The following is a 22500-nucleotide window of genomic DNA, read 5'->3' on the forward strand; positions in this document are numbered from 1 at the left end:
TCTCTCTCTCCCTCTCTCTCTCCCTCTCTCTCTCTCTCTCTCTCTCTCTCTCTCTCTCTCTCTCTCTCTCTCTCCCTCTCTCTCTCTCTCTGTCTCTCTCTCTCTCTCTGTCTCTCTCTCTCTCCCTCTGTCTCTCTCTCTCTCTCTCCCTCTCCCTCTCTCTGTCCTCTTTTCTCTCCCCCTGTTTCCGTCCTGGAACGGTACAGAGTGTTTTTTTTTGTTTTTTTTCCCCATGCCGTGTCATAAATATTGATAGCGTGGATCATATGGAATATCTCACCGCGAGAAGAACAGCGCTCGCACACCCACCAGCCGTGGCGCCTCGGGGCTTGTAGAAAAACCGGGAGGGAAGAAAAAAAAAAAAAAAACCAGTGAAAGGGAGCGGCGCCACTTAATGCGGCAGAAGACACGCTCCTCTGAAACGTGTCGGGGAGAGGCGGCCGTCATCAGCGGAGGCTAAAGCAGAAGAGACGGCGCGAGGGAGCGGGGGCCGGAGGTGGAGGCAGACTGAGAGGCTGTCTTCGCCGGAGGCCACGTGATCATCTGTAGGGCGACCCGTACTCTTGCCGGCCTGGTCTGCCGCGCTCTCTCCCCCCTCCTCGCGGTCTCTCTCTCTCTCCCCCCCCCCCCCCCCACCCCCTCCGAGCGAGGGCGAGAGACATGTAGAGAGAGTTAAAGAAAGAGAGACAGAGCGACCCCGTGTTTTCCCCACACAGCCTTTTAGACCGACTAACGACTAAGAGCATTGAGGCAGAAGCAGGGATACCTATGAATTGAAACATACACACGCGGGCACACACACACACACACACACACACACACACACTGTGTCAGCCTGTGAATCTTCCCATATTCACGGCGGGTGTGTTGACGGGTTGTGTGAAGGTGGTTGCCATTAGCTACCGTTCAGGTGCAGCAGGGTTGTGTCGGAGCTTTGAGGAAAACAGATGAAAGCCCCCCCCCCCTATTGCACACCCAGAGTGAGTGCCGGGTGGGGGGGGGGGGGGGCAGTGTAATGAAATCGATGGCTAGACAGACACACATTCAGGGTCTCAGAGAGAGAGGACCCTCCCAGTTATTGACATCTGTGGTGGCGGTGTGAGAGGTCATTTCTCTGGATCCCAAACTTTCATTCCGATACACTCTGGGAAGGCCGCCTCTAATCGCTCTGTCTGTCGCTCTCTCTTTTCTTTTTCTATCGGTTCTTTTGCTCTCCCTTGTTCGCTCTCTCTCTCTCCTTATTCTCTTTCCTCTTTCATTCTCCCTTATATCTCTTACTCTGTTTCCCCTCTCTCTCGGCCTCTCACTTTCTACCTCGCTCTCCCTCCCTCTATTAGGGGGATCACTGTTTATGGTCAGAACCTTTTTATAATACAGACGGGTGGAAGATGATAGATGAGAGAGAGCAGAGCTAGAGAGCAGTGGCGCTGCAAGGTTACCTGCTAATCACTTGACTTGTTACTGTGAGTGCTATCTGCACTCTTTCTTGGAGTGCCGGTTCTCAGCTAATTGCCGTCGAGTCTTACTTTGTAATATTTCCAAGTATGCTTCTGTTTAACCTTTGAGGACCTGTGTTTTTATCAGATTGAATACTTTCATATTCATCCATTTCCTTCTTTTATGTTTTGTGCCTTTTTGCAGTTGCTTTGGTCTGAGTTATGTTTGAATATATATCTCTCTCTCTCTCTCTCTCTCTCTCTCTCTCTCTCTCTCTCTCTCTCTCTCTCCCTCTCTCTCCTCAGGGAGAAGATGGAGGAGCTGGTCCATCAGATGGTAAGACAACATCTTTAAAAAAAGAGAGAGACACACACACACACACACACACACACACGCACACAGACTCTTACAGTCGTAATAAGTCATTCAAGCAAGAGATTGAATTTGGCTTCATCTTTATTTGGCAGCGGTGTTGAAGCCTGTAGGTGCTCTGTGTGATCTTGAGTCAGCAGCTTATTGTGGTTACGTTCACTTTCCTAAAAAGCCTTGAATATGAATCAATTAACAAGTGGATGACAGCCTGTCTTAAGGAGCAGTTCAAATAAATGACTTAATGACCACCTAAACAATTAACAATCACATTGTCATTAACGACGTGTACAAAGTAAAATAGGGTAATCACGTGATCACCCACTAACCCTGTGTGTGTTGGGGTGTGTGTGTGTGTGTGTGTGTGTGTGTGTGTGTGTGTGTGTGTGTGTGTGTCCCACAGACTCTCAGCCAGGCGGCGCCCAGAACCGCATCCCTTACACCAGCCTGATCCACGAGACGGACCTGGTGGTGTCCATCAACGACCTGGACAACCTGTTCAACTCTGACGAGGACGAGCTGGCGGTCAGTACAGCCGGGTGGACGTGCCTGCTGTGTGTGTGTGTGTGTGCGTGTGTGTGTGTGTGTGTGTGTGTGTGTGTGTGTGTGTGTGTGTGTGCGTGTGTGTGTGTGTGTGTGTGTGTGTGTGTGTGTGCGTGTGTGTGTGTGTGCGTGTGCGTGTGTGATTGGATCGTTGAAATGAAACGAGACACAAATTACGCAAGTATGCGGTCATAACCATACCTAGAACCGAACCGACGCTGACTTATCTCCGCTGAGGTGCGGGTGGCCCCCGTGGGAGACGGCCCCTCGCTGAGCATGCTGGGTATTTCTCGTCCTCCACAGCCGGGGTCCAGGAGAGCGCTCAACGGGACGGACGACAAGTACGCCTCCAGGGACGGGAAGCCGGGCAGCCTGGACCCCGTGTCCTGCATCAGTACGTGGCACGCACGCAGGCACACGCACACACACACGCACGCACGCACACACACGCACACACACACACACGCACACTGAACTGAGAACTCCACTGAGAACCAAACTCTTGCTCGGCAAAGATGGGGGGAAAAAATATTATTGAACCCGTATGAATATTACCTAACCTGCATAAGAATGTGGTTACAGAATAACATCAATTACGAATCATTCATTTGATCTCGCTCCGAGGACAGCGCCTTCCCCCAGCTGAACGGACGTCCAGCGCTCGGAGCGAGCTCCGCTGTGAAACACGGAGCAACAATTATATTTTCATAACATGAAACGGGAAATAATAATCAAACCATTGGGGACGGGTCGGGACCACTGGCTGACTGGCTGACTCAAATCCTAACTGTTGCCAGGCGGCGCCTTTCAGATATGAGCAATGATTTATGTTTAGTTTGTTTCCACTTGTTCTGTCACTCCTGTCCGTCACGCAGTGGCCCAGGCTCCGCACACACACTCGCACACCAATGCACACGCACACACATGCACACACACACACACGCGCGCACACACACACACACAAATACACAATGCTGCCAAGCTGACCCCTGCTCTGGTCTGTAGGGTGTCTGTCTGGGTGGCTACCTGCCTCTCTGGTTGTTTGTCTGTCTGTCCATCTGTCTATCTGGCTTGTCTGTTTGTCTGGCTGTATCGCTGTTTGTTCTGTTGTCCGTCTGTCTGAGTGGCTGCCTGTGTGTCTGGCTGTCCACCTGTTTGCCTATGTACGTGTCTGTGTGTTCAGCTAAATGTGTCGTGATAAGTGTGTCTCTGTTTCCGAGTGCCAAAGTCTCCTAAATACTGGTCTAGACACAGACCCTCCCTTTAACAGATTAACAGAGTATTTGGGGAAATAAGAACACGGTTAATGTCGTTAAATGTGGAATTCCTTAAGGCACAATATCTGTGGATGTGGGTTTGTCTGTATGTGCGTATGTGTGTGTGTGTGTGCGTGCACACAAGTCACTGAGGATGCTCACACAGGGCTCGGCCACCTAGTGGTGGGCTAGATGGTTTGTCCCAAATTGTGTGTCAGTTCAAGTTAAGGGAAAATATAAATTGACGTTCATTTCTGCCAATCTTTCTTGCTTTTATGTTCATATACAATTACCATAATTGAATCATCATTTAATTAATCAAAATTTCCAAATACATTTTTCATGAAAATCAAATATGTCCTCTAGCAACCACTTTTTAGCCCAATAACATTATAACACGCCTCCACACAGCCGGCCAGCGTGCAGTACATGTTGGGTCACCTTTGTACCATCCAAACCATCGGCCTGTTCTGATGAAGCACAGGTCAATGACATCAACATCTTCCTCCTCCTCCTCCTCCTCCTCCTCCTCCTCGTCCTCCTCCCACAATAACGTTGTGTCCCGACTCTAATATCCAGTTTTACTTTGAAATCACACACCGTGTTATGGAAAGCGAGCTTTTGCTGCGAGAGGGCCATTTCCCCGTTGCTATGGCGCTGCTCACTGGCACCGCTGCGCCCCCTCGGCTGCCAGCCTGCTCGGGGTCGCCTCCCACGGTGGAACAAATCAGTCACTCGCCCGTGGAGCCACAGGTTGGAGTCCGGGCCGAGACACAGACGTACTGCAGCGGTGCTGTGGGGGGGGAAAAGGCGGTGTAGTCACGGGGTGGAAACGGAGCCGCCAATGCGGGATGGAATCACGACGGCTCTTTGGATCTGTCGCCGCGCGGCGGATGAAAGCAGCTACGGCCAATTAGGCACGTTTACAAGCTCCGACGCGCCCTCGTGGAAATCTGGGCCGGTGGAGACGCTGTGGTAGGAAGTAGATGTTGAAGGAGTGTAGAAAGTGCTTGAGACAATAAACACATTGTTGTTGCCACAGTATGCCTTTCAGCAAAAGACACACATTCTACATGCAACCTCTCAGCCTCTTTAAGTGTAGCCGTCAAACTAGAAGCAGTCACTACTGTAAGCCGCACAAATGTTTGTATATGAATTGATTTAATTTATAATGCAGATCAAAATGTTGTTTTTTAAATGTTTCTTTTTTGTTAAGGGAGACGCTTGTTCCGTTCTTCTCGTTCTGGTTTGTTGGCTTTGTTGTTAGAAGAACCGGTCGCTGGTCCAGTGCATTGGAACAGTTTTAAGCCTGAACATCGCGGGCGGTTTGAAACACATAGCTGTGGAGAACTAGAACTGTTTATCCCTCAGAGCATACCACCCACTCGCGAGAAGAGGACTCCATCTTCCTCTTTCTCCTCATTATTATCATCCTATCCATCATGTCATTGGGAGGAGATCTAATCCCATGCCACTCTTTCTCCACGCCTTTTTTCAAGTGTCGTCGTGACACGCGTGTCGATGCATAGTGTATTCCCATACGCTTTTGATGCACCTCAGGTTTTAAACATCGCTCCATGCCTCAGCTAGCATGTTTATTTACTCTGTATTCTTCTCAACGTCTAATACTTGCTCCTCCTCTCTGACTCGCTCCTTCTCCGCCTCCCCCTCTCTCCTCATCCTCCACTTCCTCTCTCCTCTCCTCTCTCCTCCTCCACTTCCTCTCTCCTCCTTCGCCTCCTCCTCCTCCCCCTCTCTCTCCTCTCTCCTCTCCCCTCCAGGCGACCTGCATCAGATGTTCCCCACGCCTCCCTCGCTGGAGCAGCACATCTCTGGCTACTCGCCCATGAACGCCTGCGGTAAGGACGGCAGCGGGGACATCTCCGGCATGACCTCGCTGGAGGCCGGTGGCCTCTTCAAGATGGAGGTGGAGGAGCGCTTCTGCAGCCCAAAGCCCTGCGAGATCAAGGTACGGGTCACCCCCGAGCACGCAGAGAGTCAGCAGCGCTGCTGGTTAAGTCGGAGGCAGTTTTTGTTGTGACTGTTTACCTTTGCTTCACCTCTGCCGTATCGCCTTGTGTTGTTGTTTTTTTTACAAGCGTAAAAGAGATACAATCAAGAGATTGTATAACGGGACGTCTGGGCGGAAACATGACAACCTGTGTTACTGTGAGCTAATTCAGGGATGATTGACAGACAGAAAGAGAAAGATGTGTATGTGTCATTTAATGGTGGCAGAAATTGGCGTACGACAATAAACAATCAAACAATCAAACAATCAAATACGTAGTAAAACAGCTTTAACAGCAAGACCGTTCCCATGATCGTTGTCCTTCAGCCCTCTTCACCTCCTCCTCCTCCTCCTCCCTCCCCCCCCCCCCTCCAGGACTTCTCCTTCGTGTACAAGCCGGAGCTGTGGCAGCCGTTCCTGGGCTGCTCCATGTTCGCGCCCCTCAAGCTGCTGCCCAGCCAGTGTCTGCCCCCCATCAAGCTGCCCGAGGAGTGCTCCTACCGGCCCAGCTGGACCATGGGCCGGGACCTGCTCCACCCGGGGCCCCTCATGACCTTCCTCAACAAAGACGGGTGAGGCCCTAGCTGCCTGCCGTCCGACCCCATCCGTCCCTCAAAGCGCCGCTGCGACCCTGAAGTGCAGTCCCCTGTATTTACTCGCGCAAATATCGTGGGCCGGCACACAAGGGAGTGTGTGGTGTCGCGAACCATGCCGTTTGACTCGCAGGCGCTTTGAAAAGGAACCGGCTTCGATTCCCCCAGCGCCTGCAGGCGTCCCTGAGAGGGATGCTCAACACACTGCACTGATTAATCACACGTATCCAAAACGGTTAGAAGGTCTTTTTCACCGAAACGACAAAGTGGTAATAAATAGTATCATCGGTATTCAGATCCAGTCAAGGTTGATTCGGTGTGGGGGATCGCCTGGTAATGAAAGGGAGGGTATGTCAATATCCCCCCCCCCCGTACAGCGCGGACGGCGTCAGAGGAATGAAGGACGACTCGATAAGAATGCGCTCTTCGCTATTATCTTTTATTGCGCGACACGGAGACGGCCTCGCGAGCTCGGCTCAGCGCCCACAACAGAGCGGGCTAATCGTGTTATGTGTTGAGGGCTGCCGATATCCAGCTCTTCAGCGAGACACAGGCTGACAAACAGAGGCAGGAAGCGCCGTCAGACTGTCAATGCTGACGTGACGGGGTGTTTGGTTGGACGTGTTTGGGTGCTTGTGTACGGGCACGTGCGCAGGTGTGCACGCGGTTGTGTTGACTTTGGTGTGTGTGTGTGTGTGTGCGCTTGAGCGCCCGCGAGCATGTGTTTGCGCATGTCAACGTGGTTGTTTGTTTGTGTGTGTGCGTGTACGTGTGCATGGTTCTGTGCATTTGTGTACACAATTGTTGGTTGTGTGTGTGTGTGTGTGTGTGTGTGTGTGTGTGTGTGCGTTTCAGCCGCAGCTCTTTGTCAATACTCTTCCCGGGCATACATGGCATGTTTGGCTTAAAGTTAACTCACAGAGCGCGGCTGAGTTTTAGATGAGCAGAATATATTCATGAAGTCAGATCACGCGTGTTAATGATTTATACAATCCCAGCGTTGCCACCGCCTGTGCACATGATATAAGGTTCGCTGTGTGTGTACTACCGGCCTCCCGGAGCCCCGTCCTAAGCATCCAAGAGCGCATGATGAATATTCAAACCCACAGTACTTATGTGGCGTCGTTACCACTTTGAACACACCGCTATCAAACTATTTTCCAAACGGCCGTTTTCATTAGCGACCGGCAGGCAGCGTGACTGACTCAGTCTCCTCCTGAGTCCCCTTAAAGGAAACACAATGGCGGCTTTTTTCCCTCCCTCTCCTCCCCTCCCTCTTCCTCTACCTTTTAACACATACACACATGCACGCACACACACACACACACACGCACACACACACAGACACACTCACACTCACACACACACACACACACACACCCCGGGCCGTCTGTGTGGCTGTGTGTGTGACTTGCTTCATCTCCTTCTTAAAGAGCCGGGAGCCTCCCCCCCCACCCCCCCCCACCCCCCGCTCTTAAAGACTTTGCTCCACTTCTCCTGGCTGATCTATGCAGAGGGATGCAGGGACGGACACCTCATTTAGACCGGGGAGGATTCCCGCAGAGCTCAGCTCCGCCTTGCCAGCCACGCGATCTGTGTGCAAGGATGCGTACGCTGGCTTGCCATACCCTCTCTCTCTCGCTCTCTCTCTCTCTCTCTCGCGCGCTCTCTCTTCTGTGTTAATCTCTTCACCCTCCTCTGTGTCTCTCACCAACCCCCCCCCCCCACCTCTCTCTCTCGCTCTCTCCTCTCCCCATTACTCTTTATTTTCAGTCTCTCGCTCTGTCTCAATCTCCCTTTAGTACCCCTTCTGCACGTACGTACACACATGATACGTCACGCACACACACACACACACACACACACACACACACACACACACACACACACACACGCGCGGCTACACACTTGCACACAGCTACCCGAGCTCTGGTCTATTCCTAAGCCTTCCTCCTCCTCCTCCTCTCCGGTATTCTGCTTCATTTCTCATGCATGGCTGCCCGGGGCGAAGCAGGGAGATGAGTGTAAGATGCCCTCCCCTGGTCGAGAGAATCAGGAGCGGCAGCAGCAGCATCAGTGAGCGCCGGGGCGACGTGGGCCCCGTAGCCTAAGCAGTGGAGCACTCAGGATCACTTGGGTTTACCTGTCAAGCGGACACACTCTTTCATCTCCACACCCTCCTCCGCTCACCTATATGGCGTGCCGACCACTCGGTTGAGCCTCTAGCACGCAGGGTCACATCTGTCCCGTTGAGGTAGAAGGTATATTATTGAATGTTTCTTTCATTTTCCACCACCATATATATATATATATATATATATATATAAATGGGTCGTGCAGTGCAGCACGTGGCAACTCTTTGCAGCGATTTGTGACTGTGAGCGTCTGACTGTTTGAGTTTGCGTCACGTGTTAGTCGCTAGGGACAAAGACGGCGAAAATGGAAATGCTCCCAGCCAGGTTGTGTTTTCTCAGAGGTCAAGAGGTCAGAGCGCTGCATCCGAACGGAGTGTACACACGGGCGGGCGGCGGGCGGCGCCACCAGAGAGAGAGCGCGCTGTGTGTTTGTTTGCCGGCGAGTAATTCCCGCCTCGGAGTTTGACCTAGTTAATGTTAAAGCGTATCGGGGGGCCAGAGGTCTGTGGTAAAGGGCAGCGTATTCATGAGCCGTGTCAGGACGAAAAGCCTTACAAATTGGCTGTACACACATTTAAAAAAAACGACCAAACAAGCACACCGCTTTGAATTAATCTGTGTTGTCCATTAAGTGAAAGGCTCGTTTAAATGAATACATCTTCAAAGTGATAGTGAATATATTTTCCTCCAACATACAGTACTTTTACTAAGCGTTTATTACCAATCGCGCTGCACAGGTCAGGGATCGCCTCTCAGCCTTTCTGACCCTCTTGGCCTATTCTGGTGCCTCTCACCCAATATATTACTATATTACTATGAGTCCCGCCTCCCCTTCCCTCCACCTCATTGGCTGGTGTGGCCGCCCAAATACAGTATGTATATGGGCCAATCTCAGTGGGGAAGCCAACATGGTCTGAAGAGTTTCTCAATTTTAGTGCATTTCCTTTATCTCTTAATATCAAGGCCTTTTGCACAGCTTCTACTTTGCCTCCCATTTGTTATCTGTTATTATTATGTTACTCTCTCTCTCTCTCTCTCTCTCTCTCTCTCTCTCTCTCTCTCTCTCTCTCTCTCTCTCTCTCTCTCTCTCTCTCTCTCTCTCTCTCTCTCCCATCCTTAATCTCACGTGTAGGAACATTATGTACTGTCCCACTGACTGCCCCTGTGCTGCCACCGTGTTGGATGACCTATTTACATGCTTGCCATAGAAGCGCAGCACGCCTAAGATGTTATTTGTAGTGCAAGCAGAACTTCGGAGCTTTTCTCCCCTTGAATACAAACATGCATATTTTATTCCCTCCATTCAGTGTTTTGCTATGTTGTTCTTCTTTTATTAATGTATATATTTCCCTGATCCGTTAGTCAACGCGTGCGTCTACTTGACTTGGCCCCATTGAGTCGCAGCGGTTTCATGTGAAATAACGGGAATAAAAGGGAAACGCGCGCTGACCCGATCTCCCCTCTTCCCCCCCCCCCCCCCCCACAGCAACATCCCCAGCGTGGGCAGCGGCCCGGAGCAGGACTACGCCCAGAGCTACACCCCGCAGACGCACACGCCCTTCATGTCCAACAGCGCCCCGCCCAGCAACAGCTGCGCCGGCATCCTGCCCTCCCCGGCCACGCCGCGCTTCTCGGCGCCCACGCCGCGCACGCGCCGCGCACGCCCCGCACGCCCCGCGGGCCCGGCAGCGTCCAGAGCTCCCTCAAGTACGACAACTCGGAGCTGTACTCGCCGGCCGCCTCCACGCCGTCCACATGCCGGCCCCTCAACTCGGTGGAGCCGCCCACGGTGCCGTCGGTGCCCGAGGCGCACAGCCTCTACGTCACGCTCATCCTCTCCGAGTCGGTCATGAACCTCTTCAAGGACTGCAACTTCGACAGCTGCTGCATCTGCGTGTGCAACACCAGCATCGCCGGCGCCGACGCGGGTGTGTACCTGAGCGACCCGTGCGGCGGCGAGGCCCAGGAGCCGTGCAGCTGCGGCTTCAGCGCGGTGGTCAACCGGCGCTACGGCAACGGCTCGGGCCTCTTCCTGGAGGACGAGCTGGACATCGCCGGCCGCGGCTCGGACGTGTGCCGCGAGGCGGAGCGGCGCTTCGAGGAGCTGCGGCGGGCGTCGCCGGCGGCGGCGGGGGCAGGGGCGCGGGCGGGCGGCGAGCAGCTCCCCGAGGAGCTGATCCTGCTGCTGCAGGACCAGTGCACCAACCCCTTCCCGCCGCTGGCGCGGCACGAGCACCGCGCCAACTGCGGCGGCGGAGGAGGAGGAGGAGGAGGTGCAGGGGGAGGAGGAGGAGCAGGGGGAGGCGGGGGCGCGGCGGGGTCGGGTTACGGGGCGGGGGGCCGCTGCGGGGCCCCGCCCTGCATCCGCGTGGAGGAGCGGGACTACCGCAACGACTGCTACATGGCGCTGGAGCACGGCCGGCAGTTCATGGACAACATGTCGGGTGGGAAGGTGGACGAGGCGCTGGTGAAGAGCACCTGTCTGCACCACTGGGCCAAGCAGGACGGTGAGTCTCCCCTCAGGCCTCACTATGGTTTTACTGAGGCTCCAACGACTCCTCACTAAGTCCTCATTATGTCTTTATTAAGGCCTTCACTCAGTCTCCACCGAGTCCTGACTATGTCCTCACTAAGTGTGTATTTAGTCTCCACCAAGTCTTAACTAATTGGCACATGCCCAAATTACATGCATGAGTTAAGTGTATTGTAATTCAGGGATTGGATTCCATGTAGGGTTTTTGGGGGGGGTTAGGATGGGATTCAAACCACTTCTTGATCCAGAACACAGGGGAGTTTATTTCAGGTTCTACTCCGGTGTGCTGTGCGATAAGAAAGAGCATGAGAGCAGAGTACGGTGCCTATACGATTAGGTCATTTTTATATTACTACCGACGAGGTTGCAGTTGTGGGCCTAGTTTGGCGCGTCACAACCTCACCGGTGCTCCGTCAAAACAAGCTCCTCCCCTGAACCTGGAATACATTTGTCCCTGTCTACGTTTCGGTAGATTTTTACAATGTATCCCGGTTGCTGTGTACACACTCTGATCAAGTACATGTAGAAAAGTAACAAAAGGGGTGCCCCGGTGGCGCACTGGGCTGAGGCGCGTACCATATATTAGGCACAGTCCTGATCGCAGAGACCCAGGATCGAATCCGGCCTGGGTCATTTACTGCATGTCCTCCCCTCTGTCTTCCACACTTTCCTCTCTGTCTCTCTCTATAATAAAGCTTGAAAAATGTAAAAAATATATCTTTAATAAAAAATAAAAAAAAAAGTAACAAAACAAATCATGTTCCATCGTGGCCCCCCCCCCCGGTCCCACTCACTCTCCGCCCCCCTGTCTCCCCCCCCCCCCCCCCCCCCCCCTGCAGCCGTGGACGCCAGCGCCCTCTGCTCCCAGGACGTCCTGCGGGTGCTCATGTCCCTGCAGCCCGTGCTCCAGGACGCCATCCAGAAGAAGAGGACGGTGCGGTCCTGGGGCGTCCAGGGGCCCCTCACCTGGCAGCAGTTCCACAAGATGGCGGGACGGGGGTCCTACGGTGAGTTGGACCCGCGGTTTTGCAGCGGCAAATTTTATTTTATTTCTATCCATAAAAGTATTGTCGGGGGCGGAGGGAAAGGATAAGGCGGGGGATGGCATAACACATCTTTTATGAACGGGGTTTCAAAGTGTTGCACTGACGCTGACCCCCCCCTCCCCCCCCCACACACCTTTCATACACTGTCTTTATTACCCCATCCGTTTGCCTTTACGATCAGTTGTAAAAAAAAAACAACCGTTTTTTTATTTTATTAGTACTTTTTTTTTTTTCAACGACATTCCAGATGAAAACAATACTCTTAATCTGGAATGTCGTCGAACGTTCCATGCGGTATACAATAGGACGCTCCTTTGGGACAATGAAGTTAAATCTTCATCTTATCTCCACCCCCCCCCCACCCCCCCCAACAGGCACAGACGAGTCCCCAGAGCCGCTGGCCATCCCCACCTTCCTGGTGGGCTCCGAGTACGACTTTGTGGTGCTGTCGCCGTTCGGCCTGCCCTACTGGGAGAAGCTGCTGCTGGACCCCTTCGGCTCCCAGCGGGACGTGGGCTACCTGGTGCTGTGCCCCGACAGCGAGGCCCTGCTGGCCGGAGCCAAGAGCTTCTTCCGGGACCTCACGGCGGTCTATGAGGTGGGGGACGGTCCACTAAGTAGGACTTGGAAGGGTTAGGAGGGTCACCTCGTCGCCTTGTTTATTTAGAGTCACGCAAATATATCCATAGTGTTAAGTAAGTCAAAAAAGATATGACGTGTAGAAATACATACATTACAATATACATTTATTTATGTTTTGGGAGTCAGGGAAGGATACGTTTTTGTGTGAGGTGTGAGGACGCTTTGTAAAATGTCCCTTTTATTCCTGTCACATTTGTTTTCGACACTCTCAACCTCTTGATAGTCCTGAGACTAATTGTGTTGTTGCATCTGCTCCTGTGTGTGTGTGTGTGTGTGTGTGTGTGTGTGTGTGTGTGTGTGTGTGCGCGCGCGCAGTCGTGCCGGCTGGGCCAGCACCGGCCCATATCCAAGGGCCACGCGGACGGCCTGGTGCTGGTGGGCAGCGCGGCCCAGAAGCAGTCGGAAAGGCCCGTCAGCGACTGGTTCCTCAAGATGGCCGGCAGCAGCGAGGCCTTCTCTAAACTCAAACTCTATGCACAAGTGTGCCGCCACGACCTCGGTACGTCTGGGTCTGGTCCCTCTGTCCCTCTGTCCCCCTGTCCCTCTGTCACTCTGTCCCTCTGTCCCTCTGTCCCTCTGTCATCCGCTTATCCGGGGTCGGGTCGCGGGGGCTGCAGCTCAAGCAGGGGGCCCCAGACTTCCCTTTCCCCGGGCCACATTGACCAGCTCTGACGTGGGGGGGGATCCCGAAGCGTTCCCAGGCCAGTGTTGAGATATAATCCCTCCACCTAGTCCCGGGTCTTCCCCCGGGATCTCCCCCCCCACTGGTCGTGCCCGGAACACCTCCCAAGGGAGGCGTCCAGCGGCTGTCCAGTGGGCATCCTTACCATCCTTACCTTACGCCGGCCTCTCTCTGTGTGGATACGGACCCCGGCGCTCTTGGTTGGGCTGTGATTGAGAGAGGCTGGTACAACACGGGCCTTGAATGTTTTTTTAAGTGTGAATCAAGTGGGAGGCTGGAGTGCCGTAGGGCTACGGTTCAATTTCAATAAATGTGTTATTTCAATATTGTACGCGTTGCTCGTGTCAAGAGGCTGACGTGCGCGCTCTGCTCTCCTCCCTCTCAGCGCCGTACCTCGCCGCACAGCCTTTGGACGGCTCGCTCCTCACACAGCCCAACCCCCAGCCCGCCTCCACGCAGACGTCCAGCGCCTCCTCCTCTTCCTCCAACCCCTCGGCCCCCGCCGCCAGCTCGGCGTTGCCCAACAACAACAGCAACAACAACAACAGCGGCGGCGGCGGCGGCAACGGCTCCAGCAACGCGTCGAACGCCGCATCCGGCCAGGGCCCGCCGTCGGCCAAGCCCGGGTCCTTCCCTCCCTTCGGGGCCCCCGGGGCCGCCGCGCCAGCCACGGGGCCGCAGGCTGGTTCCCAGAACGCCGGCATCTCAGGGGATAGCAGCCAGACACCGGGGCCAAACGAGCCCCTAGAGAGGTACGGCGGAGGGCCCTCCCAGGGCCACAGTAATGATCATCATAGTAAAGCGAAACCGTCACAGTATAAATGGACCCTAAACCCTTAAGGCCCGTTTCCACCAGACCCGTCTCAGAAGCGGTGGGGCAGGCGAGCGGCTGGGTTCCGTACCGTGCGGTCCACACTAGAAGCGGTCCGGACACGTTCCGGCTGAGATGATATTATGGCTCAGCGACGTCACAATGTAGTCCCTCAGCAAGACGCCAGCCCGCTCGTGGCACGCTCGCGACACTAGACTTGCCGTTCGAGAGCAGACGAGGCATCGTCACGGACTTTCATTTCGTCTCTAATCATCTCATCGTTTTCGATGATTAAATTAAGTAATGCTGTCTGTGAGTCTGTAGCAAATCCTACGTCGTAATTGTTGTAGTATTCAACTATTGGCAAGGTGCCACTGATTAGCTAGTGATACCATAGATAGACTGTATAATATTACCCTGTTAGTGAATTACATAGGGATGTGAGCTCACGCATATTCATGAGCAAATGCAAACTGATTGGCTGTAGAAGTGTTCAGAGAAACGGCTGCGAACCGGCAACCTTCAAAAGTAGAATAGGCAAGTATGGTAAAGGAAGTGCCGGTTTGGGGACGATTCTGTGCCGTGCCGCGACCGTAGCCGGTGGAATAGCCTACATTGACTAGAATGGTTTCTATTGTCTGCGGCAAACGTTTTACTGCCGTGACGCTTATGAGACGGATCTGGTGAAAATTGGCCTTTAAGGTTAATAATAATTAAAACACAAAAAAAATAACATGTCCATCATCATAGAAATATACTCTTCTAACCATGTCCATAATGATGATTAAAACACTTCAAAAAACATTTCCATAATATTAATAACACGCACTTTAAAAACCATGTCAATTATAATAATTAAAACACTTCAAAAACCATGTGTATCATTATAGAAATGTACACTGTAAAAAATAAATAATAGGGTTAAGGTTAGTTAATTATCGCTGCTGAGCATAAACAGGTTAATAATACATACTTTAAAACCATCCTCATAATTTGAGTATAAAACGCATAAAAAAAAACAGCTGAAGTCTAAAATGAGCTGATAATAATGAACGAACGCCCTGAAAAAAACAGCATACCTTTGCATCAATGTGACCATGTTGGGCTGGTCAAAGGAAAGTCACCGTTCCAATCCACCCCTGTGCGCCCGCAGCACTTTGGAGAGGGAGAAGGTGGGCGTCCCCACGGACGGCGAGTCCCACGCCCTCACCTACCCTCCAGCCATCATGGTCTACATGGTGGACCCCTTCAGCTACGAGGAGGATGAGGGCTCGCCCCACGCCAGCGTCTGGACCCTGGGGCTGCTCCGCTGCTACCTGGAGATGCTGCAGTTCCTGCCCCCTCACATCCTCAACTCCATCTCCGTGCAGGTGGGTGCACATCCACACCATAGTCTAGTGGCAGGGTAGTCTAGTGGCAGGGTAGTCTAGTGGCAGGGTAGTCTAGTGGCAGGGTAGCGCACGGTCTTGAGCACGGTGACTAACCCCTAACCGACTCATTCATGGCATGTATCTTAAATGACCTCTAAGTCACTTTGGATGGAAGACTCCAATACATTCATGGATGGTGTCTGCGTGTGTCACAGCTGTGAAGCTGTGTTTTTCAAGAGAGCTTTCCAACATGTCTGAGTTGAATGTCACATCCCATGTGAACCTGATTCTGAGTCCCCTGTCCCCCCCCTGTCCCCCACCACTACCTCAGATCATCCCCTGCCAGTACCTGCTCGAGTCGGTGCGAGGGGAGGAGCACCACATCTACGCCCAGCACCTCAAGTCCCTGGCCTTCTCCGTCTTCGCCCAGTGCCGGCGGCCCCTCCCCACCACCACCAACGTCAAGTCGCTGACGGGCTTCGGGCCCGGCCTGGCCATCGACACCGCCCTCAAGAGTCCGCAGGTACACGCTCCTTTAGCTTCTTTCGCGTTTAGCGTCCGCATTGCCAAACGAACGTTGGACCTTTTTTTTCTCCGTCTGCCCCTCGGAGTGTGAGCCGTTAGCGCTCAGATGCTAGTTGTTGACGATCAGAAGGTGTGCGCGGGGGGGGGGGGGGGGGGGTTGGGGGTGGGGGGGGGCGGTTAGCGTATCATGCTGGTGCCGCGCTATTGATGGACGGCCGGGCTAACGGAGGGTGGCAGCGCGCCGGGTCGCGTTAGCGGTGGCCTTATCACAGCCTCCGTTCCTCCCGCGGTGCGACCCCGCGCCACCCGTCGTAACCCCCCCAACCCCCCTCCCCCCCCCCCCCCCCCCTTTCTTGGCTGCCGCACCGGCACAAGAGAAACCCAGACACCAGATGCCAGCCAGGGCTCCACCGACGTCCTCGTTCCTCTTGTCTTACTCTCCGCTGGGCCGGCACCAGAGGGAGCCGTGACCCCGCGCGTCCTCCGCGGTTTTCTTTCCATTATCTGCTCGGCCGGCTCCCTGAGCCCTCCCTAATGGGACAGCGCGGCTCCGGGTTAAGACAGCAGGACCGGGAGCACTCCGGACCACGGCGCCGCTCAATTGACCCCCCCCCCCCCCCCCCCCCTCATCTCCTGGCCGAGCGCCCGCGCTAGTGCTACCCCCCCCCCCCCCCGACACACAGAGCGACGCGCTGCTCCCAGTGAGGTGGACTAGCGGGGAGTGAGCCGTCACACTGGGAATTAGGACAACATAGTCCTCAATCCTCCTCACGCGCCAGGGGAACGCTTTGCCGTTTCTTCCAGAAGCGTATGCTAGCGAGGCTACACCCAAAAAAAAAACCTGATTAGTAACTGTAACTGTACCGTGTGTACACAAAACAAACTAAAAATAAACTACAATTACAGAAAAAGTGTTTGCTTAATTTCTGTCGATTTATTTCATAAGCCTGGTATTTTTGGTGGATCCGAAAACTATCTTCTAGTTTTTTTTTAGTTGTGCTTTAAAAAAACCAAACGAAAACCAAACAAATTAAATCAACTGAAATTGAAAACCCAAAAAATAAAAAACAAAATGAAAATGAATACAGATGAAAAATGCAAAACGGTAATAACCTCGCTGGTGAACACATGCCCCAGTCGGGTACACTGGGTCCCCCAGTCAGGGACACCCTGGCTCTGGTTCAAACCCAGCTCAGCTCTGCTCACACACACCTCCGCCGTGTGCTCCCATCTGTCCCCCCCCCCCCGCCGTCCACTCTTAATAATGCACTGGGCGCCGCACCGCCCCTGTTAACCTCTCTCTCTCCATCGACCTCCCCCCCCGTCCCATCCAGAGGCCCGAGTGTCTGCGGCTGTACACGCCCCCCTTCATCCTGGCGCCGGTGAAGGAGAAGCAGGCGGACCCGGGGGAGAAGTACAACGTGCTGTTTGTGGGCTACTGCCTGTCCCACGACCAGCGCTGGCTGCTGGCCACCTGCACTGACCTGTACGGGGAGCTGCTGGAGACCTGCATCGTCAGCATCGACGTGCCCAACAGGTGAGGGAGAGGGGGTGGGGGAGAGGGAGAGGGGGCGGGGAGGGAGCGGGGGCGGGGGCAGGGAGGGAGAGAGGGCGGGGAGGGAGAGGGAGAGAGAGGGGGCGGGAAGGGAGAGGGAGAGAGAGGGGGCGGGGAGGGAGAGGGAGAGAGAGGGGGCGGGGAGGGAGAGGGAGAGAGAGGGGGCGGGAAGGGAGAGGGAGAGAGAGGGGGCGGGAAGGGAGAGGAAGGGAGAGGGGGTGGGGAGGGAGAGGGGGCGGGAGGGAGAGGGAGAGAGAGGGGGCGGGGCTGGGGCGGGAGAGGGGTTAGAGGTTGTGCTGTAGTGAGGTGGAGACTTCCCGTCCCTGATGTCTGGAGAGCTGTATATGTTTTACCTTTACATTTACATTTACATTAAGGGTATTAGGCAGACGCTTTTATCCAAAACTACTTACAAGTAGTACAGTACTTACAAGTACATTCGTCAGAAGAAAGAGAAACAATATATCGCTGTCTGTACAGTAAAGATATTCATAGGAACAAGTGCCAAGCCCTTCCTGTACCTGTATTCACACAAACTAATCATCTCGATGTATGATTATTAGATAATCCAACCGACGCGGGATGTGTTTGTCGTGATCTCTATCCACGACTGTGGTGTAATTAGCACGTATGATCGACACTGTTTTTTTGTAAACTCTAATTTAGTGTAATTAGCTTTCTTGTTTTCATAATACCACTTCACAATGTCACCCTTGCTGGTGATACTATTGTGATTTTCCCAAATCACTCGGTGTCAGAAGTAGCAGTGCTGTCTCACCCCGATATCGAACCACACACTCTTTGAGCACTCTGTGTGTTTAAATGAGCGACTTGGACAAGCCGTTTGAAGGAGCCTGTGGGCGCGGCAGGGGACTGACGGGGACTGACGTCTGTTCTCCGTCACAGGGCGCGCAGGAAAAAGGGTTCGGCCCGAGGGCTGGGCCTGCAGAAGCTGTGGGATTGGTGCCTGGGCCTGGTGCAGATGACCTCGGTGCCCTGGAGGGTGGTGATTGGACGTCTGGGGCGGATGGGCCACGGCGAGTTGAAAGGTGAGAGGTCATGGCGGGGGGGGTCGACGCGGACCACTTTGTCCCAAAACACCCCTCCTCTTAAAAACGTTGTTTAGGGTTTTTTGTCTTCCCATTCGTTCAAATAAACTGGAATCGAGCCAGGCGAGGTCGACTACTTAATTCAAACGCCTCCGCTTTGCCAAAGGACGATCCGAGTGATGTCTTGTTTGGGGCTGTCCCCGGGTCTGTCTGTCGTCTATTGATGTTCTTTAAGTAAGTCAGTCAAAGTAGCAAAAGGTTGCAGTGGATGGTGACAACAGGAGCACGTTGTCCGCCGTGCCCGACGTGTGCGTGTCTGTGTGTGTTTTCCTCACCCTCTCCCTCACGGCCTCCCCCTCTTGATCCCTCGTTCCCAGACTGGACCTTTCTGCTGAGCAGGAGGAACCTCCAGTCGCTGAGTCGGCGTCTCAGGGAGATGTGTCACATGTGTGGCATCTCCGCCTCGGACACTCCCAGCATCCTCAGCGTGTGCCTGGTCGCCATGGAGCCCCAGGGCTCCTTCGTCATCATGCCAGGTATGTGTGCGCATGTGTGTGTGTGTGTGTGTGTGTGTGTTGTGTGTGTGCGTGTACGTGTGTATGTGTGTGTGAACCATTATTATTTTTTTTTTATGAATGTCGATCAACGTTCAGGTCGTGTTTTCCGGCGGAGGTAACCGTCTGTTTATGCTCAGCAGCGATAAAAAACGATTTCAATCTACAAATATTTGACCCACTCTATCCTTCAACAACACGCCTGTGTGTGTGTGTGTGTGTGTGTGTGTGTGTGTGTGTGTGTGTGTGTGTGTGTGTGTGTGTGTGTGTGTGTGTGTGTGTGTGTGTGTGTGTGTGTGTGTGTGTGTGCTCACGTGCGCAGCGTGTTTTATGGCGGCGTGTGTTCGGTGATGAATGGCCGCTGTGTGTTGCAACACGCCACGTCCTCTTCCCTGTCTGAGACAGATTGATGAGCGAGAGAGACAACATGTCTCTCTCTCTCTCTCTCTCCCCCTCCGTCTCCCTCTCATGGACTCTTTCTCTCTCCTCACTCACTCATAAAGCAGCGGTCCTCACATGTCTATTGATGTTGGTTGTGGCATGACAAAAAGCCTGATCAATCAATCATTCGGCGGGGATTGAATTACCAGTGTATTATCCCAACATCGGTCAAGGATCACTGGAAGTGTAGGGTTGGGGTTGGAGCTCAAAATCAGATGATGAGATAAGCAAAGGAGGGGGGGGGGGGTGTTGTGGTCTGTCTGGGGGTTGCTTTATGTCCATACAGAGATAATTGAGACGATAAAACTGGGTATGATGATGAGGGGATTCCTTAATTTCTTGGCGATGCATTACCATTCAAAGTGAATGACAGACGATAAGGATTGATTGCCAGGCTCTCAAGTAAAGTGAAGCATTAAAGCCTTGGGACCCAAGGGTATCTCCTTGTGGGCCGTACATATAAATCAGTCGCTATCGTCACAGCCCTTCACCTTGTTAATGCTAATCTCCCCCCTCTCCGTCAGACTCCGTGTCCACCGGCTCCGTGTTCGGCCGCAGCACCACGCTCAACATCCAGACGTCCCAGCTGAGCACGCCACAGGACACGTCCTGCACGCACATCCTGGTCTTCCCTACCTCAGCCTCGGTCCAGGTGGCCAGCTCCAACTACACCAACATCGACAACAACATCGACATCCTCAACACTACCAACGGTACGGGCGCTCCCCCCCTCCCCCCCCCCCCCCCGCCGCCGCCCCACCCTCCTGCACCCACCCCAGCCCTGGCTCTGGTCCTCATTGGCCGATTTTCAGATTTGAAAGGGATCAACATTGGAGAGTTGGGAAAAATGTTATTTTTGGTGTGTTGTGTTATGATAATTGTTAACACTTTTGTCTTTTTGTTAACTTAGAGTAGGTTTTGAGATGAGCAGGTAGGTGGTTACGTAGGGGTTGCTTAAAGGATGCGTACAGTAAGACTACAGACATTGGAATTGGAACCCAGAACCTTTTGGCTGGGAGTTAACCAGGGACATTTCCATCACAGAATATACACAGTACAAAGTACAAAGATGTTTCTCTGGAGCTGGCACTCTGGAGAGAAACCTTTCTGAAGGAAAGTGTGAGTGTGTTGACACGGGCGGTCTGGTGTTTCTAGGTGAGCCGGACCCCATCGGGATCCTGGGCCTGCTGGAAACGGAGAGCGAGCTGGTGGACACTGACATCATCAACATCTCCCCCACCACCTCGCCGGTCCACTCCCCCGGCTCCCACTACCACCACGGAGGGGACGGCAGCAAGGTGAGGACACACACACACACACACACACACACGCGTTGTATCCCAGCATGTTATCTTTCTATTATGATTTTTGAGTTTGATTTTAAATAACAAACCCATTTGAAGCCATTAATATACCTTTCTTGTTATGTGATATTTTATAACACTGCACATAACCATCAACACTATTCTGCACATTTGACCAGAATAGAAAAAAAGACTTTGACTTTAAAACACGGCAACCGTAAGTCCTGTCCCTTGACGAGTGCGCTCCCCCCCCCCGGGTCCACAGGGCCAGAGCACGGACCACGACGAGGTGCCGCTCCTCCAGCAGCCCCTGGCCCTGGGCTACTTCGTGTCCACCGCCAAGGCCGGCCCGCTGCCCGACTGGTTCTGGTCGGCCTGTCCGCAGGCTCAGAACCAGTGTCCGCTGTTCCTCAAGGTACCAGTCCGTGGCTTGTGGAGAGAGACGTCCGCTCTGCGTTGTCTTTTGACACATTTTGTGTTCTGTGATTTCTATAGCGTCACCGGGACAAAGATACTGATTTCTATGTCCCGCTGTTGTTAACCATGTTTGACAAAACGATACAATGTTGTAAAAATGCTTTCATGGTTGGTGAAATAGTTGCTCAAGTCAAGAGTATACATTGTCAGTGAGGAATTTTTTTCCAGACGGCTGAATATGAATTGTGAATATTTTAGGCCAAGTTGAGCGTATTGTCTTTTGACAGATACTCCCGCATCAACACGGTTGGCATGCCTTACTTCCCTTGAGTCGATGTCATAGGAGGTTCATTTGCAAATAAATTCAAGCGACCGTGTATTATTCAAGAAGCATCGCTGTCTTTGTAGGATGAAACGACTCCCTGTTGCCTAGGTAACCAAGCAGCACAGAGCCGTAGAGCACGAGTGACGAGTGACGAGCACCAGACTGTCTGTCTGGTGCCTTTTAAACCAACGTAGTGGATCGGGGACTGAATTTCTTTAATGGTGTGCATCTTTTCTTTTTTTACCAACCACAGTATGTTAGAAATGTCTGGTGTCGCCATGGTTACTGCAGGTCTGTTTGTTTTGGACGGTAGAGATCTACATGAAATATTTAAAAAAAGGCTCAACGCCCCATGACGGCCAAGAGGAGGGTTTGAGAGAGGAGTGTAAACACACAAGACCTGGCGACTTTCCCGTTGAATGGAATGAAAACACTTCGTGTAACATTTTAGCCGTGTTTCAGCTGGAATGGCGTGACGCCACGCTTGGGAATCTTCTGGAAGCCATTTTTAAATGTCAAACTGAGTCATAGTCCCTCAGCGCATACTTCTCGGTACAGTCACAAACTGTACCAAGAATATACCACTTCCCTCTGAATCTGCTGCGTGTCGGTGGCAACGGCCCGAGCTCTGCGTAGGTTGGAGTGATGTGTCAGTCGAGGTGTGCGTTCATTCCTCCGTGTGCGTCGGTGCGTTGTGATGACTCGTCATTGCGAAGAAAGGAAATGGCACAATACATACAAATAGAATCAAACCATGAGTTAGAAAGCAGCGTCACCCCCCCTGCTGCGGTAGTGACTCCCTACGGCAGTCGCACAACTGTGAGCATGACTGTCACTATTTAGATGGCATGAAAGAAAGGTTAGGGAACAGCTGCACTCAAGTGACACCCTTCTCTCTCTCT

The 22500-nt window shown here is 53.1% G+C and overlaps 1 protein-coding gene across 1 annotated transcript in view; it reads left to right on the forward strand.

The window, feature by feature from the left end:
* Window positions 1-1749: 1749 nt before the first annotated feature.
* med13a (mediator complex subunit 13a) overlaps window positions 1750-22500 on the forward strand; it is a gene marked incomplete at its 5' end in the record, with an annotated part of 22127 nt that continues 1376 nt past the window's right edge. The window contains 19 exon segments of the mRNA XM_084474238.1: window positions 1750-1773; window positions 2233-2331; window positions 2653-2743; window positions 5387-5574; window positions 5992-6188; window positions 9831-9996; window positions 9999-10851; window positions 11717-11884; window positions 12298-12521; window positions 12881-13064; window positions 13633-13999; window positions 15212-15428; window positions 15760-15951; window positions 17288-17490; window positions 18415-18557; window positions 18935-19093; window positions 20077-20265; window positions 20708-20850; window positions 21122-21271. Of these exon segments, the coding sequence (XP_084330364.1) occupies window positions 1750-1773; window positions 2233-2331; window positions 2653-2743; window positions 5387-5574; window positions 5992-6188; window positions 9831-9996; window positions 9999-10851; window positions 11717-11884; window positions 12298-12521; window positions 12881-13064; window positions 13633-13999; window positions 15212-15428; window positions 15760-15951; window positions 17288-17490; window positions 18415-18557; window positions 18935-19093; window positions 20077-20265; window positions 20708-20850; window positions 21122-21271 (3957 nt within the window).

This window comes from Micromesistius poutassou (genome assembly GCF_964030765.1).
Source record: "Micromesistius poutassou genome assembly, chromosome: 10".
In the NCBI taxonomy this organism is placed as follows: Eukaryota; Metazoa; Chordata; class Actinopteri; order Gadiformes; family Gadidae; genus Micromesistius; species Micromesistius poutassou.